This window comes from Canis aureus, chromosome 28, assembly GCF_053574225.1.
Source record: "Canis aureus isolate CA01 chromosome 28, VMU_Caureus_v.1.0, whole genome shotgun sequence".
NCBI classification, from domain to species: Eukaryota; Metazoa; Chordata; class Mammalia; order Carnivora; family Canidae; genus Canis; species Canis aureus.
In genome coordinates this window covers 9,077,701-9,091,332 of record NC_135638.1, presented here as the reverse complement: position 1 = coordinate 9,091,332, position 13,632 = coordinate 9,077,701, and the positions used below count along the sequence as shown (strand labels likewise).

Here is a 13,632-nt window from a genome sequence, read left to right as displayed (position 1 = left end):
TACTTAGTAGCTGTTGGGAGTGGCAAAGTGAGATGTGATAAATGATTTGCAAGTTACTATGTCATTTCTTATTGAGTTCCAAGCGATGTCAGACCCAACCCTATGTTCAATATTTGCAAACATTAGTAAAAGTCATCTCCATCAAGCTTTCCTAGAGAACTGACAATAATTCTATTTTCTAGGAGCTTCAATATCACATAGTCAAAGGAGGGAAGTCACAAGTTTAATGACACCCTGTGGATTAATCTAATCCTCATCTTGAAAGTGAGTTCAAGCAGGGCCACATGAAGAACCTGATTTTACCAGTGTAGAAACTCCTGTGTGATTGAATCAGTTTTATTTTTCAGTTAGTAATATGGTAATAATAACAACAGAATTTACTATGTGGCAGGTATTGATATAAACACTTTATATTTTTTGAGTCACATAATCACCACACAATCAAGGATACTATAATTTAGAATTTCCTTGCCTTAATGGGACGCATTGGAGAGCAGGGACCACATGGGTGCCATATCTGGAACGCCCAATTAGTACTTTAGACAGAGATACTGTGCAGAGCGTGTAGTTGAATGGAGTTCATCTGGGTCATAAACTCATGGTTCAAAATACTTTAAAAAGTCTAGCAACAATACCTTATTACTTATAACACCAGGGTAAAAATAAAGTTAATAGAAATGAAATGTAGTAAGTCTTACTGTAACACTTTGATTTGAAACTTTTCAGAGAAAATATGTGATGGCATATCTGATTAGGGTGTTACTGCTGGGGGATCCATGTGTGATTGGTAGAAATAATTATGTCATTTCCATTCCATTCCTGACTCGATCTGTCGCTCACATAATCTGTCAACCCCACCCTGCATCTTCCTACCACTGAAGTCAAAGCTTTCCCAGGCTTCACTTGCCACATAATCACAATGAGTCATGAATCCCAGTGAGTTGTCCTATTCAGGATCTGTTCTGATTTTTTACTAGAACAGCAAATAGTGAGAAACACTGTGCTTCGCTTGACAGATTAGTGGTGCCTACAATCTCATTTTGGCATCTCTGGATCCCTGATTTTCTATTCTTAAGCTCTTTTTCAATTTCTAAGGGATGAGATTTAAATTCTGACCACTAGGTGGCACAATAAAACTTTTATTACATTCTCTCCTATTTTTGGTAATTTAGTGGTAGAGGCAAAATGTGATTTCCCTAGCATTTGATTTGATAAAAGATATTTAAAAATTGAAATAAAAATAATAAAACATCAGAAAGTAGAAAAAAGTGCCCAATCTTATAGAAATGAATTGTTCCTTATTAGCTTAATACTTGAGTTTGGGCTGTAACAATCTGCAATCTGCAAGGAAGAGAGCCATTTTTTTGTGGAAAAAAATGTAAAATATTATAATACGACTATTCATCTCTAAGCTCTTTAGAAGCTCTGATAACCCCATGTAGAAGCAGCAAATCTTACTAATTAATCACAATTGATAGGAGCAAAACTTTAGTTAAATCCCATGACTCTAATTCTACTTGCTTTGACTGAGAGAGAAAAGAACCATCAGAATCTTTTTCTTAGTAGGAGAGTAGCAAAGCCTGTGTGAATTTAGGTTTTTGGGTGTGAAACTGATGTGCTAATACTATTTGTGTGAAAATTGATAAAGAATGGCCTTGAGCTACCCTTGTTTTGTGACCCTAGAAAACTTCTCTGGTTCCTCAGCATCTTATCATTCATCCATATAGGGTTGGTGGGGAATTGAAATATAGCATCATAGAGTGGTTAAATTCATAGACTGTGGAGTAAGAAGAACCTGTGCTCAAACCCTGTCCCATTGCTTGGAGATCTATGGCCTCAGTCAAGTAAGTAGTTTGCACTTTCTGTAAAATGAGGATACTAATAAAACTTCTGTTAGAGGTTTTCTGTGAGAATTAATTGAGAGAAGGTATTGAAGCAGATAAAACAGTGTAATACATAGTAAGGATAATAATAAACAGCAGCTATTATTATTTTTGAGGAGACACATGTATCAATTTTCCAATTTGGCATTAGCAATAGCTTGGTTTCACCTTTGACTTAATTATATTTCAATCAGCTCTGACAGTACTTGGGGGCTGTGATGGTTAATTTTGTGTCAATTTTGCTAGGTATTATTTAGTCTTCTTATTTAGTCAAACATAAGTCTAAATGTTACTGTGAGGGTATTTTTAGATGATGTTAATATTTAAATTACTAGACCTTGAGTAAAGCATGGAAACATTCCATTATGTGGGTGGGCTTATCCAATCAGCCGAAGGCCTTAAGACAAAAAACCCTGAAGTCCTCTGAGGAAGAGAGAATTATGTTTCCAGACTGCCTTTGGACTTAAGCTGCAACATGAACTCTTCTCAGAGTCTCCAGGCCTACTGGTTTGCCCTGTAGGTTTTGAACTTGCTAGCCCCGATGATTACATCAGCCAATTTCTTAAAACAAATCTATCTATGTGCATATCTTATTATTTCTATTTCTTTGGAGTCTCCTGACTAATGTAGAGGCCATGTAGGAATTAGGTATAACAAGGTTTATGGTGACAGTGTTAGGATTAAAGGATTAAGGACAGTAGGACATTGTTCATATTATAATTTATGATACTCCAGCATTATATTACTTTTGCTAAAGCATTACAACAGTCACTGTTCCACTAATATGTAAACAAATTTCACAAGACTAAAAGGAAAGGAATAAATTACATTGTGCTTTTAATGTTTTTATTTATTTTTATTTTTAAATTAAAAAATATTGATTTATTTGAGAGAGAAAGTGAGCAAGAGTGGGGGGAGCAGGGGGAAGGGTAGACAGAAAGGGAGAACCAGACTTCCCCACTGAGCAGGGACCCCAGTGCAGGGCTTGAGTCCATGACTCCAGGGTCTTGACCTGAGCCGAAGGCAGATGCTTAACCAACTGAGCCACCAGGCACCCTTAAATTTTTTTTTTTTAAGATGTCTTCATTATTTATTTATTTTTTTTTAGAGAAGGAGTGCACACATGAGTGGAGGGAGGGACAGAAGGAGAGGGAGAGAGAATCTCAAGCTGACTCCCTACTGAGCACAGGGCCCAATGTGGGGCTTGATCTCATGACCGATGAGATCATGACCTTAGCTGAAACTAAGAGTTGGCCACTCACTGACTGAGCCACACAGACATCCCCCACAACATTTTTTTTTTTTTAAGACTTATTTGTTTTTTACTGATAGGGAACAGTTGCAGTTTTTTAAAAATCTGAATATAGTACAAAATTATAGCAACAGATATATGCCTTTTGTAAAAACTGAAGCAAGGCTATTTAGCATAGAATTATTCTCGGGTCCTGCATTGCAAACTAACTTTACTATATCTGTATCCATTCTTAAATTTACAAAATAGAGAAAAGTCTTTGTGAAATTTTTGCCTGAAGCCCTAGGAGACAAACCTAAAATCCTCTTTAGGGCATCTTAAAAATAAATCTTTGTAAGTTAAATGATTTTTTAAGTACTTTCTATTTCTCCTAATCCTGAAGATTAGGAAGACACAAGTATGCCTACCAGCCTCCAATCTTGGTGCCAGATCTCTCTATTTTTTTTCTGTCTCTTTCTCTCTCTCATCCTGTCAGACTGCCTTTTAAAGATATGGAAGATTCATTTTCAGGAAGAATTCAAGATATGGAGGTTTTTGACACTTGACTCATCCTTCTTTGTTACCATTGGATATTCTGGTCTATTCAGTGTAGCTCCATTTCTTGTCTTTGCAAAACTGAAATGTACACTTTGAGTTTCCTCCTTTCCAGCTTCCTTTGCCTATAGAATTGGGTCCACACTACATAGCCTGGCTTCAACTGACCTTTCTAGATTTATCTTTGGTTATCACCCCATGCTCTGGTCATAAAAAATTTCTCATTCTGTGAACATGTTATAATTTCCCACATGAAGCCTCCACCTTCTCACCCTGTAGACTCCTAAGCATCCTTTGGGCATACATGCTTCAGATGTTCCCTGCATTGTGCCTGAGTGCATAGGTGACACTCTGTGAATGTATGTAACTGGTTCAGAAGCAACACAAAAGTTAATTGTGTATAATTTATGAGGTAAGGGTGTAGTATCACTATTTGGCCTATTTTCTCCTTAAGAAAAATAATAAATATGTATAAACTACCAAGACTACCTTCACAAAAATAAATTTAGAAAGGTTCCATACCTACTTATTTTCTACTTCATTTACCTTTAGAAAAAAATAACTTTTTAATGTAATGGGAAATGGGTTCTTTCTGGAAGAAAATGTATTTTTAATGGACATGCGAGAAGAGAATGAATCTAAGTTTATAAACAACATTAGCAAGATGTGAAGATTTAACCTTTTTCCTCAATCAGATGTTGGTGATTTTATGGTTTTAAAAAATATATGTAAAAACAAAGGAAAAAACTGAGGCTAAAAACTGATAACTTCCCAAATTAGAGATAATCCCATAAAATCATTGGTATATAATTTAAAGCCTTTTTTTTTTTTTAAGAGAACCAATTGTTGTTCTTTATTTTCAATTAAGCTGTCATTAAGGTGCAGAGAGTTTTATAACATTTAAAAAATACTGTGAAAATAATTTAGATTTGTGGTTTTCATACTTTTTTTGACCATGCCCTGTAGTAACACAGGTATTTACAGAGCTCAGTACACACATAAATATGTATATGTGCATTTAAAAATAAAACCCTCGGTGTCCAACGAAAGATGAATGGATAAAGAAGATGTGGTTTATGTATACAATGGAATATTACTCAGCTATTAGAAATGACAAATACCCACCATTTGCTTCAACGTGGATGGAACTGGAGGGTATTATGCTGAGTGAAGTAAGCCAGTCGGAGAAGGAAAAACATTATATGTTCTCATTCATTTGGGGAATATAAATAATAGTGAAAGGGAATATAAGGGAAGGGGGAAGAAATGTGTGGGAAATATCAGAAAGGGAGACAGAACGTAAAGACTCCTAACTCTGGGAAACGAACTAGGGGTGGTAGAAGGGGAGGAGGGCGGGGGGTGGGAGTGAATGGGTGACGGGCACTGGGGGTTATTCTGTATGTTAGTAAATTGAACACCAATAAAAAATAAATTAAAAAAAATAAAAAAATAAAAATAAATAATAGAAACAAACTTTTCATAATATGATACCTACCCTTGTAAGTGTACACTTACCCTTGTAAGTGTACTCTGATATTTTCTCTTCTATTTTATTTTATTTTATTTTATTTTATTTTTTTTCTTTCTCTTCTATTTTATGTGCTGGTTGTGACCTACTTAATTGAACTCATGACCCCCTAATGGATTACAATGTGCAGTTTGAACACCATTTATCTGGGGCGTCTGGGTGGCTAAGTGGTTGGGCATCTGCCTTTGGCTCAGGTCATGATTCCCAGGGTCCTGGGGTTGGTCCGGCATCAGGCTCCCTGTGGGGAACCTGCTTCCCCCTCTCTATGTCTCTGCCTCTCTTTCATGATTAAATAAATAAAAATCTTAAAAAAAAGAAAACCGTTTATCTAGTTGAACCTGCTAAATAACGGTGGGATTTCTCTCCCAGTCTCCCTGATACATCAGAAAACTCTGTACACTATTCCATTATGCTTCTACTTCACCGAAGCTTCTAGTGGGACTCCCACTAGAAATTAGGAATTACTTTCCAATTAGAAGACTACTTTCATATAATCTCTAGGAGTTGACCCCAGTGTATCTTCCCCTCTCTACTTTCCTCTACCCTTCATTCCTCTCCCCTCTCCTCCTCTCCCTCCCTTCTTTCCTAAGCAGCTATCCTATGTCTAAAAGTGTGCTGTGTCTAGTGAGTATCAAGACTATTAGAACCAAACCTTGTTCTCTAGGAGGTTTTACTTGTGTAGAGAGTCTCCAGGTCACAAATGGGGTTTATAGTTGAATGTTATCTTGCTGGACAATACAGAGTAAGTCTCATTCCTTGCCCATATAACCAACTTTAATATATGAACTTCTGCTCCTCTTGAATTTATTTTTTCCCATAACTAAATATCCTTAACATCTACATGTTTTCTTTTGATGCCATTCTTTTCTAAGTGGAAGAATAATTTATATGAAGTAAAATATATATATTTTAAGAGAAGTTGTATCAATTTTGACAAATGCATACACTGTAATTTCCTTAGCAAGACAAAAAAAAAAAAACAAAAACCTTCTATCACCCCATGAGGTCCCTTTATGCCTTTTCCTAGTCAATATCTTAATTCCCACTTCCCACTAGAAGCAATCATTGACTTGATTTGTATTATCATAAAATAATTGTATTTATAAGATTGTCTTTTTACTATTTCCTTGGTCCACTATTCAGCTCCTATCTTATCTGCTTCGCTTACCTACCTTGCAAAAGTTCTTAAAACTGATTATTTGCAATGTGATATGTTAATCCAGATGTATTTGAAATAATCAAGAAAACCAAATTATGTTAAAATTAGGGCATTATAATACATAACTGTTTATTCATATAGAGTTTGAAGTCATCAAAAACATCCAGCTATTAAAAATACTGTGACTCTTTTCGTATTTGTAATATTTCAATTTTAGACCTAAGTTTAGAAATTTGCTTTATGCTGTTGAAATTAATCTTGACTTTACTTATTGTTTATTCAGTTATTTTTAAGTTTTGTAATCTAACGCATTTTAAAACTGTTCCTTTTTACTTTGTTTGCCATCTGCCAATTTGAAAATCACATGGTTTATGTCTTCATCAAAATGTGGTTGGAAATCTGTAACAGGATATATCAAGAAAGAGTCCTAGGATACTGACCTAACACTAGTATCAGATGGAACCAGGGGTGAACCTAATACTGGGAATGATTGCGCCTAACCATTTTCTCAAATAGCTTCTGCTTTTTCATCTTGTCCTCAATGGTGTTGATTATGTATTTTCAAGGTGTATCTTTCTGTCTGGATGACATTTCTTTTCTGTCTACACTTCCATCCTAGGGGATCCAGTCCCAGGGCTTAAAATACATCAATGTGTTAATAAACCTAAATTTATTACTCCAGCTTGGACATCTCCCCTGAATTCAGATTTATTCATCAAACTGCTTACATGACATTAAATCTGGAGGTTTAACTCTCACCTCAAATGAACATATCCAAAACAGAGTCTGTTTTTACCCCTCTCACCCTACACTTACTCTAAAACTTCTTATTTTGCAAATGTTATCTTTGTTCTTCGTGTTCCTCAGGCTTAAATCCAGGGAGTCAGCTTTGATTCCTTTCTCTCTGTCTCTCTCTCTCTCCCTCTCTCTCTCTCTTCCTTCACACAATCAACAACAAAAACTTTAGCCTCTTCCTTTAAATATATCCAATATTTGGCCACTTCTTAACAACTTTGCTCCTATTACTCTGAGTCTGGTTATGATCATCTCTTTTATGGATGGTTGCAGTAACCACTATTTGGTCTCCCTGCTGTTCACATTCGCTTCCACGGTCTATTCTCCACACTATTGGAGGTATGATCCCTTCAAACTGATCTTAAACAGGCCAACTTCTGCTCAAGATCTTCACTGGTGTTTTGCATCTCACAGTACAATCCAGGGTCTGTCCTACAGCTTCCAAGATCCTCCATTAGTTTGCCCCCTGCCTAGCTTCTTTCTTTCTTTTTTTTCCTTCCTCCCTTTCTTTTCTTTCCTTTCTTCTTTCTTTTCTTTTCTTTCTTTCTTTCTTTCTTTCTTTCTTTCTTTCTTTCTTTCTTTCTTTCTTTCTTTCTTCTTTCTTTCTTCCTTTCCTTTTCTTTTTTTCTTTTTTTTTCTTTCCTTCATAGGCTCCATGCTCAGCCTTGAACTCACAACCTTGAGATTGACATATGAGCTGATATCAAGAGTCTGACACTTACCCAACTGAGCCACCCAGGTGTCCCAGTCTCCCTTTCTTTCTTTCTTTCTTTCTTTCTTTTTTAAAATTTATTTTAGAGAGAGAGGGAGAGAGTATGAGAGTGAGCATTTGTGAGCAAGAGTAGGGACAGAAGGGGAGGGAAAGGGACAAGATAACTCTTGCTGAGCACCAAGCCTGATGCAGGGCTTGATCTCAAGACTTTGCAATCAGGATCTGAGCTGAAATCGAGTCAGAAGCTCAAATGACTGAGCCAGTCTGGTGCCCCAGCCTCCCTTTCTTTTACTGTCCTCTGACTATTCTTGCTTTCCATCACTCTACCTTTGCTTCAACTATTCTACCCTCTTTAGAATATTCCTGGCTCAGTGCTTCATCTTGTCTATCCTACTGTAATATCGCTCTTTTGCCCAGCCCTCCCTTCCCTTCCCCAATATCTTCATGGCTCACTTCCTTGCATCTTACAGTCCTTTGCTTAAACACTCAGTTGCACTTCATTAGAGCAGCCTTTTTTGACCAGTACTATTCACATCCTCCTTAGCCTAATGTCTAATTTTGTTCATAGCAGTATCACCTCCAAACATACTTATTTTTTATCCCTCTCTTTTGGGATTTAAGCTCTGCGTGTGCAAGTATTTGTTTTTAATTGTTGTATCCCCAGTGGCTAAAATGATGCCTGAAACATAATAGGAACTTAATAAATATCTATTGAATGAATAGAATGAACAGATAATTAAATAGATGAATCAGTGAATGCTACACAAAATTAAATGTTAACGAAAAAACTTACATGCAGTATAATGCATTAAGAAGAGATGAAGGTGGTAAAAATAAAAATATTCAAGGGATTCCTGGGTGGCGCAGCGGTTTGGCCCCTGCCTTTGGCCCAGGGCGCGATCCTGGAGACCCAGGATCGAATCCCACATCGGGCTCCCGGTGCATGGAACCTGCTTCTCCCTCTGCCTGTGTCTCTGCCTCTCTCTCTCTCTCTCTGTGTGACTATCATAAATAAATAAAAAATTTAAAAAAAATATTCAAAAAGTAAAAAATTTCTTTGTTATGCATTTTTTTCTAACAAAAAAAGCCTCTAAATTTGAATCTGGCCATCTAAAACTTCTAAATCCAAAACATTAGTAATATAAGACATGCTTAGGCACAATTCTCTGATTGTCAGGCCAATCCAGAGCTAATTTGGGTTTGTCATGCATTGCCAAGGTACATTCACAAATGGGAAATGGCGTGCATAGTAGGAAAGACATAAAACTGTAGAGCTTAATTACATTTAAATTAATTCAAGAAGAGCCTGAAGAACTATTTTCTGACACCAATTAGAGAGAATGGCTTCTAAAGAATAAGTCATCTGCTGAAGAGAGACCCACAGTTTATTTGACTCTAACTCCACATAAATTCTATGTTGTCGATTTTGTTAAAACATAAGGCAATAAAAACAATAAATGCCATATACAGCAAGAGCTTAGGCTTTACAGAGAAACTGATATGGTGTTTTTCTTTTTATTGTAAAAACACTCACCTTGAACAACTCGACTTTGCTGATGATGCTGAGGTTCACATCCACAGTGAGGGCTAACTGCATGGTGACAGGCAGGGTGCAGAGCAGATCAGACTCATCTTTGCAAAGACAAACATGAACCCACAAGCAGAATAATTAACTTAAAAAATCACCAAAGTGTAAGAAAAATTTTAAAAATTAAGGAAACAAAATGCCAACTCTTTTTATAAATAGCTGCATTGAATTCTGTATTTTTATTACTTCTGTTGGACATACATATGTATCACAATCACACTATCACTTTTATGGAGAAAAGGATTTTAACTATTGATGAGATAGTAGTTCCGAATAGTTTTAGAACACTGTTTACTGAAACTTCAGATCTAAAGTTTAGTAATCAACTGGACAATGGCTAGTGAATGACCTTGATGGAATAAGGATCTAATTTTTGTCTTTGGATTCTGTGGATTTCAGCCCTAACATCCTGGGGTTGACAAATTATAATGAGTACCATGCGGCATTTGAAAGCTTACCGAACTCTGTCACTATCTTATTTGACCCTCGTGAGAACACTAAGGGTAAGTGATCTCATTCCTGAATTTCAGAAAGAAGAAACAAAAAAAGAACTGAAGCTCAGAGAGGTTGTAAGTGACTTGTTGAATTGCACATAGTTGGTAGATGGCTTAGTTAGGAATGGAATCTAAAAAGAAAAGTGTGAGTAAATTCAAATTATTGCCATTCCTTACTTATTAACTCAATGAAGAATGTGAATACATTAAAGATTTTTCTGTATGTGAATTAAATGATGGGCCTTCAGGCTGATAAAATATTCCATAAAGAAACCCGTCCATTCTTAGTCTCTAGTATGGTACAATTTTCTGAGAGTTGATTATTTTTAATGTTTTCTTACATCCATTTAGAAAAAAATAATTGACACATTATATCCTTATTTTGATTCCAATATTGATTCTAAATATGAAAATCCTTTCTATAAAAACATAGTTCCTTGTTCCCTCTTAAACTAAGGAGTTGGAGCAGTATCTACAGTTAGAAAGAATGAGGGAAACTGTTACTGCTCCTTTTGCTGTTCTTCCTCACTTAACAGGAACAGCTGTCAATAGCTATTCCTCAGGAATAGCTGTGGATGCTTTTCCAGGATTTGCATAACTGGTAAGTTATGTCTGGATATTTAAGAAAAAAAATATCATGGTATTAAATAAACTAATGTTCTAAGGATCATTTAGTTGTTTCCTAATTTTTTATTCAATTCCAATTAGTCTCTGCTTCTAACTTATAGAAGATTTTCATTATATGGACCTGCTATAGGGATTCAATTGATAATTTGCCTTGCTTACCTAGCATTCTTTGAGAGTCCCATGTATATTCATACCAAGTCCGAACCCGATTCTGCACATTCTTAGGAATGGAATAAGTGTTCATGTAGGAAATGGTATGATCCATGCTGATTCGGAAGTTGTTCTGATTGGCTGTGGCTGCCCCAATTACATCTTGCATCTAAAACCACAAATATAGTCACTCCACACCCGGCAGGAGGAATTGGAAGAGTTACTGAAAGCCCAGTTTAATTAAGAGTTTTTACTAGATACATTCCATTCTAATGCACTACTTGATTTTTAACACACTGATATTGAGTCTTAATTTCAACCATTTACATAAAACAATTGGTAAATCATATCCCCCTTCTGACCCCATAAGGACAATAGGACCTGTCTTATTTACCATGTGAAGTTTTTGTGAGGGTTCAGTCACATAATGCATGTGACTGCACACAATCATCTTTGCAAACTTGTTTATTACTGTGAAGATGTTAGTTGGTATTTCAAAAATTATACAGCTTGTGCTTATTCAAGGGATGTACAAAGAAAGTTGAGCAATTACCTGGCGGAAAGGCTAGTCCATTTTTGTGAGTCTCACTTTGAAAGCATCCTTCATAGATTATCCAGTGTGGTTGGCTATATAGACTCAATTCATCATGAAATTGCAACCTCTGTACTTCCCTTAGTGTTGTTTAGACAGATAAAATCAAATCTCACATGCTTAAGGCACAGTATTCAGCAGAAGTTGAAATGTGCTGAAATTACTGAAGCATCATCTACTGCTGTGACAATACTTAAGGAACTGTCAGGTTTTAGTTCTTGGATGTTTATAACTCAGCCATAAAAACCCACTCTAGGTTAAAAGCTGATCTTTAAGGTCTCAGCACAAAAAAGATATATAGCTTGACTCTTCCTCTCACATAGAGGGAAGCAAGTGGTTGTAAATTTGCTTTGACCGTGGGTTTATAATACAGAGGAAAACCAGAGTCTCACTTTTACATTCTTAAGACTTTGCTCATTCATTCTAGTAGCTGAGTCTTTTTTGCTTATGGAAAAACTACTCATTCTTTGAGGTCTACCTCAAATGGCTCTTTTATTGTGGTGCCTTCCTTGGTTTGTATTTTTAGAGTCAATAGGTTTTTCTTCTCATCCAAAGTATCTGTTGAGGAGCTATGCAGATAGTCAAACTGGATACATTTATTTCAGTCCCTGACTTACTCCTTGGGAGCTATTCCAAATATCCTTTGACAACCTCAGTTACTAGATCTCCTTTTTACAAGCCATTCTTGACTGATGGAAAACATTGCCAAGTCACCTAAGGCCATGATACTTGGAATATTAGGGGTTGGTTGGGAGATTTAATAGAGTTTTCAATTGGGAGCCAAGGATAATTAAGAGCATTATTGATCAACATTGAGGGCTCAGAATTTAGTGACAGTAATGAGTGGTTTAAGTGCTATCCTTCAGCAACACTAGGTTTTAGTAGCATAGATGAAGAGGACATGTGTTCCATGATGTGTTCCAAATCAGGGGAAGAAAATGTCAGTCTCTAATAGTTGTATCATAGAATAGAATATTGAAGTTAAAATGTGAGGATCAGGTCCAGGGTGTAGTTCTTGGCATGATTCATGTGGGAATTTTGAATAGTGGAGATTGTGTCCCAGTCCCTCTCTTGTTTTCAACTGTTTTCCTCAGCATCTTGTATTCACTACGAGAGTGTATATTCTGTCTCAATCTTTTTTTTTTTTTTTTTTGTGGTGGGGAGAGGCTATAGTACTATATTTTCAGTGGCTTGATATTTGAGGTTCCAACAGAAACCTCAAATTCAATGCAAAGGAAGATGTGGTGTGGTGTATAAAGCAACACTTCTCAAACTTTCATGTGCATATAAATTACCTGAGGATCTTGTTAAATTGCAGATTCTACTCCACAGTTCTGGGGTGAGGACTGAAATCTGAATTTCCCAAGTGACACTTTTGCTATTAGTCTAAAGACTACATTCTGAGCAGCAAGAAAATTGAACAGGAGCTAGATACCATTTTTAAATCCTGTAGACATTACCTTGGATATAGTAAATGCTAAATACATGTTAGATTTTACTATTACAATCAATATTATATGGCTGTATCATACAACTGTGTGAATTACATGTAGGAATTGAGGATGCCTCTTAATGTCTTTAAACTGGAGCTGCCTCATCTATAAAAGTGAGACAACATTGAAGGGGATGTGGGTACCTCACACAGATTTTTATAAGAAACTATGAGACAATACGATTTTTGCTATTTATGTTCAAATTAATTGCATTTCTCTCTAAACCAGCTTTTCATTTTCAATCATTGTTGATGCAATGAATAAGCCATTAAGATTATGATATTTTATACTTACAGTTTTTAACTGCTTGTGTGTTTTTCGCAAACCTAAATATTTTCTAGAGTTTCCTTTACAGTCTCTCTCTCCACTCTATTATTATGCTCCCGCTGGAGTTGCCATATCCCTATATATCTGTATTAACCATATATTTTTAAAAATTTCTGTATTTTGATGCTTTGATATCTGGTACTATCCCTCCCAGAGTTAGCTAATTCCTAGAGATAGCAAACAACTCCACTGGGAATGCAGCTTTCATAGGCAAAGTAACCAATCCAGAGATCATACTTCTAACAGCCTTCTTTATTGGACTCTCATATTCCAGGCTACTATCCACCCGATCCACCTAGCCACTCCAGAGCCAAATACCAGCCAACTAGAGACAGTCCCTACACCCTCAGAACCTACTAAAATTACCCAAACTAGCCAATTCTAAATCTTCTAACCCCACTTCACTTGTCCTTCACCTGGTGCTTCCCCATGTGGCCTCCTTGGCATGTTGTGACCCTTCCTTTTGGATCTGTTTGTGTAACTATCTTTTCAATGCCA

The 13,632-nt window shown here is 36.2% G+C and overlaps 1 protein-coding gene across 11 annotated transcripts in view; it reads right to left on the bottom strand.

The window, feature by feature from the left end:
* The window catches only part of CNGB3 (cyclic nucleotide gated channel subunit beta 3), a 245,871-nt gene that overhangs the window by 42,907 nt on the left and 189,332 nt on the right, over positions 1-13,632 (bottom strand). For all 11 annotated transcript variants that reach the window (XR_013366986.1, XR_013366987.1, XM_077876333.1 and 8 more), the window contains 2 exons: positions 10,732-10,891; positions 9,398-9,495 (listed from right to left, as the gene is read on the bottom strand). Coding sequence is in view for 9 of the 11 variants with exons in the window: in XM_077876333.1 (XP_077732459.1) it covers positions 9,398-9,495; positions 10,732-10,891 (258 nt within the window). In the remaining 2 variants the exon portion in view is untranslated. The remainder of the gene's footprint in view (positions 1-9,397; positions 9,496-10,731; positions 10,892-13,632) is intronic.